Source organism: Myodes glareolus, chromosome 4 (genome assembly GCF_982192425.1).
Source record: "Myodes glareolus chromosome 4, mMyoGla1.1, whole genome shotgun sequence".
In the NCBI taxonomy this organism is placed as follows: Eukaryota; Metazoa; Chordata; class Mammalia; order Rodentia; family Cricetidae; genus Myodes; species Myodes glareolus.
In genome coordinates, this window is record NC_142029.1 from 85,874,785 (window position 1) to 85,887,467 (window position 12,683).

Below are 12,683 nucleotides of genomic sequence, written 5' to 3' on the forward strand. Positions count from 1 at the left end.
AATAATAAAATCTTTAAAACTACAAAAAAAAAAACCCCATGTATTTTGGGAAGAAACAACTTTCCTATCTATAAATTAGTAATAAAGAAATGAGTCAAGAGCTGTGTGATGGCTCAGTGGCTTAAGGTATTTCTGCCAAAGCCCGAGGATCTGAGTTTGAGCCCTATAACTCACATGTAGCAGAGAATTGGCTTCCATGAAGTATTCTCTGATTTCCATATGTGTGCCATGGCAATATGCCGCTCCCATTAAATATGTTTTATATATAAAAACATAAAAAGTATATATGTAATAAATGAGTTGAAATGCTGTTTTTTATTTATTTATTTATTTAAAAAAAAACCTTTTCTTTCTTTTTAAGCGCATTGGTGTTTTGCCTGCATATGTGTCAGTGTAAAAATGCCAGATTCACTGGGATTGGAGTTACAGACAGTTGTGAGCTGCCATGTTGCTGCTAGAAATTGAACCTAGGTTCTCTGGAAGAGTAGCCAGTGTTCTCAACTGCTGAGTCAACTCTCCAGCCCCAAATGCTAGAATTTTTAAAACAGTTATGATTTTTTTTGTTTATTTGAGACAGGATCTCTCTATGTAGCCCTGACTGTCCTGGAACTCACTATATAGACCAGATTGGCCTTGAACTTGTAGAGATCTGCCTGCCTCTGCTGGGATTGAAGGCTGTAGAGGAGATGATACCAGTCTCAACCTTGAATTTTTGGTACTCCTGCCTCCATTCCTGAACTCTGCTACAAGGTTTCATGCAGTGCTGGGGATCAGAATCTAACTCTGGGACACTGTATTTGCTGGGCAAGCATTCTACCAACCAAGGCACATACCTAGCTTCTCTACCCTCTTTTTTTTTTGCTGGGAGGATGAGAATCAAACTTGGAGTCATCTTGTGTTGGGTCTACAGATGTGCACCAACATGTTTGGTACTGGTGACTTTGTGTGCGTGTGTGTGTGCAGGTGTGCATGCATATGCAGGCATCTAGAGGTGAAAGGTCACTGTTGGGTATCTTCTTCAATGGGTTTCCATCTTATGTTTTAGATAGGAGATCTATATTGGTAATATGGTCTTCTAATATATATATGTATGTGTGTGTATGTGTAGCCATATGTGTGTGTGTGTTCACATACAGCCATAGATGTCTTTTGTAAAATGAAATTTATGATTTTGCCTTTCTTATAGCAGTATGGTTAGATTAGATGAAAAAAATTATTTACTTATTTTAATTTTTTAGTTTTTGGTTGAGACAGGGTCTCTCTATGTAATCCTGGCTAGCGTACAATTCAAAATCACTATGTAGACCAGACTGGCCTTGAACTCACAAAATTCTGCCTGCCTCTGCCTTCTGAATGGTATACTACCACAACCGCTGAAAATAATTTAGGGCAGTGTCTAAGGGAAATGTGACAAGGACACAAGCAATGTTGTGTACATAAATTCCAGTATATGTACAGTATGATTTATTACTAAGTCAATTGAGGATTGTTATGTTGCTTCCAATATTCTGCACTTTAATCTATTCTATAGTCTGAGATCTGTCTGAGCAGGATAGCTATACCGTGCCTGATTTTGTTAGTTCAAGAATGTAGTTTGAGCCAGGTTTGGTGACACATTTTTGATCCCAGCACTTAGGGGTCATAGGTAGGTGGATCTCTGTGAACTCAAGGCCTAGCCTGGTCTACATAGAGAATTCTAGACTAGCTATAGCTACATAGTGCGACCCTGTTTCAAAAAAGATAGTTTGGGGCCAGTAGATTAGGTGGCTGCTATCAAACCTAACAACCTGAGTTCCTCATGTAGGACTGAGCGAACTGGCTCCTGAAATTGTCCTTTCACACGCAATGATATACACACAGGCATGTGTGACACACAGGTTAAATATTATTAATTGTAATTTAAAAATCCAAAAGCAACCAAACAAAAACAGATTGTAGTTAACTAGGTGTGGTGACACACCCATAAACACATAATCCCAGCACTGGAGAGGCTGACAGAAGAGAATCAGGATTTCAAGGTCATCCTTAGCTAAATATGTTGTTCTGAACTACAGAAGCCCCATTTCAAAAGGACTACAATAATAAACCAAAACAGACAAAACAGAAAAGACTATAGTTCAAGGCAATCCTAGTAGTACATGGCAAACTATGCTTGCAATCCTAGCACTTAGGTTGTTAAGGCAGGAGAATTTCCTTGAATTCCAGGTAGCATGGGCTACAGAGTGAGACCTTGGGACAAACCCCCCCCCCAAAAAAACCCAAGAAAACAAATGAATAAATAAACCCAAGTTAGATATTGGCATTTGTACTTTGGTTCTATGAATTTTTTTCTAAGAGCAAAGCTAGCCACCCAAGTTCTTTGTGGTTTGTTTTTGTGTGTCATTCATTTCCAAACATTGTCCTGTTGAGCTTGCAATAGGTAACAATTCTGGCAAACATCCTTTATTTAATTACATTGCCCCCACACATTTGCACCTCTGAACACCCTAAGCTCTTTTCATTCATCTAAGTTGCATCCTTTCTTATTTTCCTTACCACATCAGTAGATTTAGTTCTTCAGCCTGGGTTCAGGTTTCACCTCACTAGAAATTTTGTGGCTGGCTGAATTGCTGACTACAAGGTTCCCTAGGATCATTGGGCAAAAGAAGTGCAAAAGTAATATCAGTAGTAGGTGGAGACAGGCTAGCTTTCTGTTTAGGGTCATTTGTAATTTCTTATAATGTAACGGCATTCCCTTTTCTTTTTTCTTCATTGGTTTATGCAGTGTTACTGAGAAAAATTACTAGCAAGGCTCCTGGTGATCACTCATCCACTGACAACTGCCTCAGTTATTTACTGCTACATTAATGTCAGGCAGACTGTTTTATAGATCTGTGCACTCTCTGACACGAAAGGGTCATCTGAGTTTGGCTTATATCACAATGGACAGATGGATAGAAGAACCTTAGAATTCTAGATGTAGTGGAGCATGTCTGTCATCCCAGCATTTGAACTACCAGGAGTTTAAAGATAGGTTTGCAGCCTTGGCTAAAAAGTAAGTACAAGGCCGTAGGAGACCCTATTTCAAAAAATCAAAACCAAAAGAAGCTAGGTGTATTGGGGATACTTTTAATGCCAGCACTGAGGAGGCAGAAGCAGAAAGATGAAAAGTTTGTTGGTGCCTCTCTATTCTCTACAGGGAGTTCCCGGTCAGCCAAGGCTACAGAGGGAGAATGTTAAAAATGAAAGCCAAACAACAAAAAGATCTTTTAGAATTCATCACGGTGGTGCACACCTTTAGTCCCAGCACTCAGGAAGCAGAGGCAGGTGGATCTCTGAGTTGAGGCCATCCTGGTCTACAGAGTTCCAGGATAGCCAAGCTACACAGAGAAACTCTATCTCAAAAAAAAAAAAAAAAAGAAAAAGAAAAAGAACTTTAGAAATAGTTAAAGCAAGAAACCACTATGAATCATAATATTGATATAAATGCTACCATTACTGTTAATATTTAGATGAAAAATTCCATGGTTATTTAAGAGGAATCTATAGGATAATGAAATATATGTATGTATGTATGTATATTTATATATTTATATTTCAAGCACATCTTGATTGGAACTGTCATTAGATCCCATAGTGGCTTGCCACTGAAATATGTCATCTCCAATTAGACTTGCAGAACATGGGGCTGGGGAGCTAAAAGACCAATCATTACATTTTTTTGTTTTGTTTTGTTTTTTTGAGACAGGGTTTCTCTGTTGCTTTGGAGCCTGTCCTGGAACTAGCTCTCGCAGACCAGGCTGGCCTCAAATTCACAGAGATCCACCTACCTCTGCCTCTCAAGTGCTGCAATTAAAGGCATGCACCACCACTGCCTGGCCCAAATCATTACATTTTGTGTTTAATCTGTCTCAGTGCTATAGTCTGCTTTTTGCCTGGCTCCTCACTATCTCAAAGTGATCTTAAAGTTCCAGTGGGCCCGTGCGCGCGCACACGCGCGCGCACATACACACATACACACACCCACACACACACACACACACACACACACAGAGTTCCAGTACACACTGGCAGCAGGGAAGGATCATCTCTTTATCTCACCTTGGTACTCAAGAGCAGAGGCCTCCATCAGTCTGTGGTCTTGTTTGTCTCTCTCTGTCCTGTAATTTCTTACTCTGCTTTGTTTCGTTGTATCTTCCTAACTCCTGAACTTTGTTCTAGAGCATTTTTCTTATTAGAGAGAAAACATGAATTTGTTTAAATGACTGGTTTTTAAAAAAATTTGTTTTTGGAGACAGGGTTTCACTATTTAACCCTAGCTGGCCTAGGTTGAATGGACCTGGTTGGACACAAAACCACAGAGGTCTTTTTCTGCCCCCTGACTGCTGAGATTAAGGGTGTGTACCACAAATGCCCTGCCTAAATGACTATTTAAACATACACAAGTAAAGCTTTTGTGTCTTGGAGCTAAGACAGTGGTTACCCTTTAAAGCAGAATTGAATGAGAGGGAACAAAATAAGACTGCATTTTGGGAAAGTTCTAGGGTTTCTTTGTGTAGCCCTGGCTGTCGTGGAACTCTTTAGACCAGACTGGGCTCTATTGAACTCAGAGATCCACTGCCTCTGCCTCCTGCCTCCTGAGTGCTGGGTTTAAAGGTGTGCACCACCACCATCACCACCACTACTGCTTGGCTTAAGATTTATTTTTATTATTTTTATTTATGTGTATGTCTGCATATGTGTTCACAGGTACCTGAAGAGGCCAGAAGAGGGTGTTGGATACTCTGGAGCTGAAAATTTAGATAGTTGTGAGCTGCCTGATGTGGGTGCTGGGAACCAAATGTTATAGAAGATCAGCAAGTGCTCTTAACTGCTGAGCCATCATCTCCAAACCCAATTTCTCTTCCCTTCCCTCCCTCTCTCCCTTCCTTCCTTCTTTTTCTTTGTTTCTTTTTTTTTTTTTTCTCCCTGTCACCTCCTCACCCCAGTTCTTTTTGTAACAAGGTTTCTCTGTATATCCTGTCTGTCCTGGAACTCCCTCTGTAGACCAGACTGGCCTTGAACACAGAGATCTGCCTGTCTCTACCTCCAGAGTGCTGGGATTCAAGGCATGTGTCACCACTGCTGGGCTCCAAGTTCTACTTTCTTGATTTATTGGTTTTAATACTTCACAGTTTATAAAAACTCATGTGGCTGTATATTTACATTTTTACCTTTTTCTGTGCATATTATACATTAATAAAAAGAATAAGCAAAATGCATCTTCCTTTCAGTTCTGCTTCCTAGATTCCCAGTTTCTCTCTGAAGAGAAAACCAGTTACCTTTCTTGTGTATTCTTCCAAAGCTTTTGTATTGTAAATGAGCTTACAAATAGATATTGTTTCTTTTTTCTTCTAATTTATTTATTTATTATGTATATATATTGTGTTCTGTCTGCATGCCAGAAGAGGGAACCCGATTGAATTACAGATGGTTGTGTGCCACCATATGGTTGCTGGGAATTGAACTCGGGACCTCTGGAGTCAGTGCTCTTAACCTCTGAGCATCTCTCCAGACCATCCATATATATAGTTTGTTATAGCTGGGCAGTGGTGGCACATGCCTTTAATCCCAGCACTTGGTAGGCAGAGGCAGGCAGATCTCTGTGAGTTCGAGGCCAACTCTACAAGAGCTAGTTCCAGGACAAGCTCCAAAGCTACAGAGAAACCTTGTCTCGGAAAAAAAATAAAATAAATAAGCCTACTGGGAATATCAGGCCCATAGGATTGAGTTATTTAAAAAAAAATAGTTTGTTATGTATACTATTTGAAATCTTGCATTTTTAATATTTTCTCTATATTTTTTATGTGTATGGCCATCTTTTTCTGAATGTATGTCTTCATCATATGCTCCCTCAGAGTCCAGAAGAGAATGTTGGATCCTTTTGGACTGGAGTTACCATGTGGGTACTAGAATTGAACCCAGGTCCTAGGGTCAGCCCAGTATTCTTCTTTTTAAATTTTATTTATTTATTTAATTTAGGTTTTTCAAGACAGGGTTTCTTTGTAGGTTTGGAGTCCGTCCTGGAACTTGCTCTGTAGACCAGGCTAGCCTAGAATTGAACCCAGGTCCTAAGGTTAGCCCAGCATTCTTCTTTTTAAATTTAATTAATTAATTAATGTATTTATTTGGTTTTTTAAAGACAGGGTTTTTCTGTAGCTTTGGAGCCTGTCCTGGAACTCTCTCTGTAGCCAGACTGGCCTCAAACTCAAGAGCTGCCGGCCAAGTGCTGGGATTAAAGGTGTGCACCACTACTTCCTGACATAAACAGTATTCTCACCCTCTGACCCATCATCATTCCAGCCCCTGAGTGTTTCATTTTTTACTTCCTGTTACATTTTCATAATTGTATACTGTCTTATTTTAACTCCAGTACTTACTGCGTACTTACAGTGCCTAGTGTACCAGGCTTTTTTTTTTTTTTTTTTTAGGTCACCAGCCAGCTCCCAAATCCTGACAAAGAGACTTTTATTAGTTTTGAATGCTCAGCCTACCTTAGGCTCATTTCTGACTAGCTCTTTTAACTTAAATTAATTTTTTTCTTATTATCTACCTTGGGGCTTAATTACCTCTCTTCTTTTTTTGTAATTATCTCTCCTGTCCCTCTTCTATATATTTTACTTTCACTGCTTCTCAGTATACCTGGCTAGTGGCTGCCTTGTTCTCTCTTCTTTCTTTCCTTTCTGAGCCTAGATTTCTCCTCCTATGTATTCTCTATGCCTGCTGGCCCCACTTGCCCTTTCCCTGACTAACTATTGGCCATTCAGCTTACTTAGACCAGTCAGGTGCCTTAGGCAGGCAAGGTGAAAAGGATGCAACACACCTTTACATAATTCAACAAGTGTAGCAGAAACAAAAGTCACACCTTTACACAGTCAAAATAATTCTACAGCATAAACAAATGTAACACATCTTTGCCCAGTTAATATTCCACAACAGCTTGACATGTAAATTTACATTACATAGGCTGTCTTCTAGTTACAGTACTGAAACCAGCTGTTATGTGGGTTCCTGAGTTCAATCTAGAGTCCATCTTACTGGTGGCAAAAGACAAACTAACCTAGTTGAAGGGGTCACAAGGGCTGGTCATGGTTTTAATTCCATTACTTAAGATGCAGATCTCTGTGAGTTCAAGGCCAGACTGATTTACATAGCCAGTTTCAGGACAGCCAGGATGTGTACAGCTAGAGCTATATGGAGAGATCATTCTCAAAAACACCTCCCTCTTCAAAACAAAACAAAACAAAAAAACCCACTTAGCTGATTTTGCTGCTGCACCGGTGCAAAAATGAGGTTAAGACTATATTGTAAGAAAAAAATTATTTTCAATTAAAAAATAACTAAAGTTAGGTTTGCTGGTGCATTTAATCCCAGCACTCAGGAGGATCTCTGCAAGTTTGAACCCAATATGGTTGAGTTCTATGTTCTGTGGCAGTCAGAGATACATAGAGAAACCATCTCTCAAAAACAAACAAGCACCCCCCCACACACACACACATATTTATTTTTAAAAATCAGGTGAGTTCGGGCATTACTTTTCTTTCTTTTTTCTTTCTTTTCTTTTGTCCAAGAATATAAAAACGGGCATTACTTTTCAAGTCCTACAGTTGTTGCAAGGGCATGTACTGGAGTCCCAGTTTCCTGGACCACTTGAATCCAATAGGTCAAAAGCCGCCTGAGAAAAGAGGGAGGCCAGATTCCATCCCGCCTTTAAAAAGTTCTCCAAGATGAGCATCAAAACCGACAGCATTTTCTTTCTTGAAGACTCTTCCCCTGCGCGCTCCAGTCCTGGGGGGGGGTAGCGGGGGGCAGACTAGCTGTGGCACTCTGGTTTGTTGAAATCCTCTGGAATACTTATCTTTGGTCTAAAATGATGAAAAAACCACAGCAGGCTCAGTCAGCCCGCCCTTCATAATGCCCCTATCCTGAGAGGCCCAAACTCTGGTGCGCTTGCCCTACAGAAAAATAAAGCATTTGCAAAGGCTGTGGGTTCCTGAATGAATTCTGACATAAAATGTCTTTTTCTTGTACGCGATTAAAATTAGCTACAATGATGATAAAAAAAAACAGGATACATTGAGTAAAGAAATGTGACCCTTGCTTATCTGTCAGATTCTTGGCATCTGAGCTTCTTAGACCGCGGAAGCAACCTTTTAAGACCCTAAGATGTGGGTTCCTCACGAACAGGTGGTAGCCGCCTGTAAACGCGGGGAAGAGTGCCCGTTTTACCATAATTTTGGATTCTTTAACTTAGTCCCGTCTTCCTCTCCCTCCGGTAGGGGAGTTGCCTCGTCTCCCGCAGCCCCTCCCCCGCCACTCCGCTCGGCCTCCCCTCCTCCCAGCTCCTCTCTGTCTCCCCCTCTCGGACAGCTTTCGGCCCGGCCCTCCCCGGCGCCTGTTTGTGAATGAGACGCTCAGTTTCTCAATGGAGCCGCGGGGGGCTTGGGCGGACGCGGCGCTGGCCGCAGCGCTGGCCCTGAGCCGGGAGGGGGACGCCTTTTCCTCGCTCGCTTGCGCCCGCCCTCCCTCTCGCCGCCGCGGCTTTTGAGGAACTGGGCCGCGAGGCCGCCGCGCAGGTCGCAGGGCCCGCATCCCGGAGGACGCCCGGGCTAGGCGCGCTCGCGGCGCCGGCGCTTTCTGGGCCAGCGAGCTCTGCACCGGGGTGAAGACGCCCCGGAGGCCGGCGGCCTTCGCGGAGGCTTTAAAAGTTGTCGATCTCATTATTTCCTTTAAAGAAAAAAAAAAAAACCAAACCACCCTGCGCTGCTGTTAGTTCCTCGCCTGCACTTTTTTCCTCCTCTGGAGAGGAGGGGTAGCGCGAGGAAAGGAGTGAAGAAAATAAGAGGCATTTCCTCCCCGCGGGAGCGACAGCCGATTCTCCGGCCAGCAGGAGCGGCGTTGGCAGCCGTCACGGGCGCCGGGCAGCGCCGGTCCCACCATGCGTGAGCCGGCCGAGAGTTGCTGAGGCGCCGGGCCGCAGACGCGGAGTTGGAGGGCGGGCGGCGGGCTCCGGCGCTCGCGGACCAGTGCTGTTCCCCGGCGGGCGGCGGCGGCGGCGGGATGGAGCCGGCGACCGCGCCCCGGCCGGACATGGCGCCGGAGCTGACCCCTGAGGAGGAGCAGGTAAGCGCGGCCGCCGCGGTGGGTGTGTCCGAGCCTCCGAGGCCTAGGCCGGCGTCTGCTCGGCAGGCTGCGCTCGTCGCCCCGGGCCCTCCGCGCTCCGGCTCACGTTTCAGGCCTGCGGGCTGGCCTTCCCGGCCGGAGACCGCGCCCCAGGCCGCCGCCCGCCCATCCCGGGAGCCGCGGGACCCCTCGCCTTGAGATTCTTGTGATTCGAGGCTTCCGCTCCCCCCTTCCCCCGCTCTATTTCAATGAATATTAAAGTTCCCGAAATGGGGTAGGCTCCCCACGGGATGATTGCAGAACACCTTGCCCCCGGCCCTTCTCTCTTATAAAGGTTTTGTTTCTTTTCTTGAGGGTCAGTTTTCAAGGGCAAGAAAAGCCATGGGGGGCGGGGAGATTCTTTGCTGGTTATCTCCGTTCCCAAGAAGAGGAGAGGTAGCGCTGGTAAATAGGTGCCCCGGTTTCTCAAATGAACCCTTCATGCTTTCCAGACTGCTGTGAGGGGCCTACTTAGACAGATCCTGAAAGATCTGCATTTTCTCTGACTCCCCAATTCCCTGGCCTTGACCTCCCCATTCTGTTTTCCCTGGCTTGGCTCTTCCCTTCATCCCCCACTTCCCTGCCCCCACCTCATCTGACTGTCTCCATCTTTCTGAAGCCCGCATTGGAGTTCCATTGTCCATTTTTAAAGCTCATGACCTTAAGTTCCCAGAAAGGAATGGTTGGTTGCATTATCATTTGAGGGGGGTTTAGTAAGAGTGAAGCCTAGCGCTCTTGTAACTTTCCACCCCCATATTTCAGCTGTGGAAGCACAGACTGCTTCTGAGGAAGATAGGAAAACCGGCTAGGAGGAAAACCGGCTCTTGTTTCTCTCTCCTTAGCGCTGCTCATACCCAAACATAGCTGTGCTCAAATATGGCCATGGTCTGGTTGTACCTTAAAAAAATAAATAAAATAAATGAAAGGAAAAGGTGAGCCATGCTGGCAACCTATTTCACGCTCTCTAACCTTTGTGCACGAGGCCCACATTTGTTAGCAGTCTGTAGAGGGGAGACATTTGGTTTAATTGGCTAATTTAAGACCTGAGTTTTTGGGGATGGAGTGGAGCGGGGTTTAGACAGGGTTACTCTGTGTAGCCTTAGCTTCTTGGCTATTCTGGGACTCGTTCTGTAGACCAGGCTGTCTTGAAACTCTCAGAGATCCCCCTGCCTCTGCTTCCTGAGTGCTGGGGTTTAAAAGTGTGCACCACCACCGACTGGCTGAGACCTGATTTCTTAAAAGTCCTTGACTTTTTTTTCTTTTGTGGGAATGATGTTTTTTATATTTGGTCTCAGACCAGACTCTTAGATAAACTCAGCATGAGTAGAAAACTTAAAAGAAATACGTTTTTAAAAACAATGATAACAATCTTGGTAACTGCAACTGGGTTTTCTCTCTCTCTCTCTCTCTCTCTCTCTCTCTCTCTCTGTGTGTGTGTGTCTGTCTGTCTGTCTGTCTGTCTGTCTGTCTCTATGTCTCTGTCTCTGTCTCTCTCTCTCCAGGGTCTCACTGTGTAGTAACTGTGACCGTTCTGGAATTTGATTTGTTGACCAGACTGGCCTTGAACTCACGGAGATTCCAGTCCTGGCCTCCTGGGTGCTGGGGTTAGAGGGGTGTGGCACTGCCCGGCTCAGAGCGGTTTAGCAGTTTTTATTTCCCATTCTCCTGCACTTACAAGATTGTAGGCTCATGAGGTAGGCCTGTGTCTTTCATCTTTATGATACATGTGTATGTACATGGTAATGAGGGCTAAATATATTGTTAGCCACACAGTATATTCGGAAAATAAAGGCAAAAAATCCCATCCCCATTTTTGTTGTTATCTTTCCATTCTTGATTTAAATAAAGAAAGAAAATCCTGCTGATCATAGAATAGAAGCATTTTTTTAAACTGATAATACTGATTATCTCTAAGAAACCCAGAGACAACCATTTTTTTCTTTTTAGTTTTTAATTGGTTTTATTACTGATTTTCTAATCAGTAATTTTATGAACTCTTCATTCATAAAATAGAATAAATGTGACTCTGGGCTGAGGAGAGCAGAAGAAGGCAGAAAGGAGAGCTAACAGTGGGTTGTCTTTATCAGAGTTAACTTCTTTTAGCTTCTTGAGACAATTCTCACTCTGAACTAAAACCTTCTCTCTTTCTATTAAATGTTTTTTTTTTCCTTTTTAATTAGTTTTAGAGGTACATTTTCCTTTCTTATTTTCTTTGGGGTCCATCAGTTCTGAAGTTACGAGGCCTCAGCAAGGTGTGGTTTGCACGGACATCTGTAACCCCAGCACTTGGCAGGAAGGGGCAGTACCAGCAGTCCAAGGTCATCCCTAGCTTATTTAGTGATTTCTTTTTAATTTTAATTTATGTATGCATGTGCACATGAATGCAGTTGGCCACAAAGTTCAGAAGAGGACAGTTGAATCCCCTACAAATGAAGCTGCCTGATGTTGTTAGTGCTGGAACCTGAACTTGGGTTCTCTGGAAGAGCAGTATATACTCTGAAGCACTGAGCCATCTTCTAACCTCTGTGTGGTGATTTTGAGGCCAGCCTGGTCGTTATGAGTCTCTGCTGGGCCTGGTTGTACACACCTTTAAGCCAGCACTGGGGAAGAACAGGTAGGCAGATCTCATTAGAAAATTGAAAATAAAAAAACTAAGGAAAATAGATACTTAAAACATTGAATAAGAACATTCAATTCATAGCATTAGTATTGTACCTGCAGGTTCCTTTTTCTACTTCATAAGAGGAAAAAAATAATAAAATTAAGTAACTATGATCTAGAAGAAAACCCTGACAAAGCAAAACAGTTATGCCTGATTCCCAAGGACATACTTTCTAGTCATTCCAGTGTGTCGAAATACAAACAGAGCTTTATTATTTTCTTTTTCTTTTTGGTTTTCTGAGACAGGGTTTCTCTGCATAGTCCTAGCTGTCCTGGAACTCCCTTTGTAGGCCAGGCTGGCCTTCAACTCGGGAATCCCCTTGCCTCTGCCTCCTAAACGCTGGCATTAAAGGCATGTGCCACCTCTGCCCGGCCTAGTCTTATTTTAGTTCAATAAAGCTTGAGGTTTTAAATTAATTAGTTAATTAATTTTAAAGCAAGGTCTCCTAATTTAGTCCTGCCTGGTGTGGAATTTGCTGTCTAGAGCAGGTTGGCCTTAATCTCACAGAGATCCACCTGCTTATGCCTCCCATGAACTGAGATTTACATCCCAGTATTCTTTTTTTTTTAAAAAAATATTTATTTATTTATTGCATATACAATATTCTGTCTACGTGCATGCCTGAAGAGGGCATGAGGCCTCATTACAGATTGTTGTGAGCCACCATGTGGTTGCTGGGAATTGAACTCAGGACCTTTGGAAGAGCAGGCAATGCTCTTAACCGCTGAGCCATCTCTCCAGTCCCAACATCCCAGTATTCTGAAGTGTTGGGATTATAGGTTTGTTCCACTAGCATAAGAGGAATTCTTTTTTTTTTTTTTTTTTTTTTTTGTGGAAAGGG

General features: G+C 43.3%; 1 protein-coding gene across 1 annotated transcript in view; it reads left to right on the top strand.

Annotated features, from left to right (window-relative positions):
- The first annotated feature begins 8,405 nt into the window (after window positions 1–8,405).
- The window catches only part of Ptpn9 (protein tyrosine phosphatase non-receptor type 9), a 77,157-nt gene continuing 72,879 nt past the window's right edge, over window positions 8,406–12,683 (top strand). Inside the window, exon 1 of the mRNA XM_085689711.2 lies at window positions 8,406–9,141. Within this exon, the coding sequence (XP_085545837.1) occupies window positions 9,079–9,141 (63 nt within the window). The 5' untranslated portion in view covers window positions 8,406–9,078. The remainder of the gene's footprint in view (window positions 9,142–12,683) is intronic.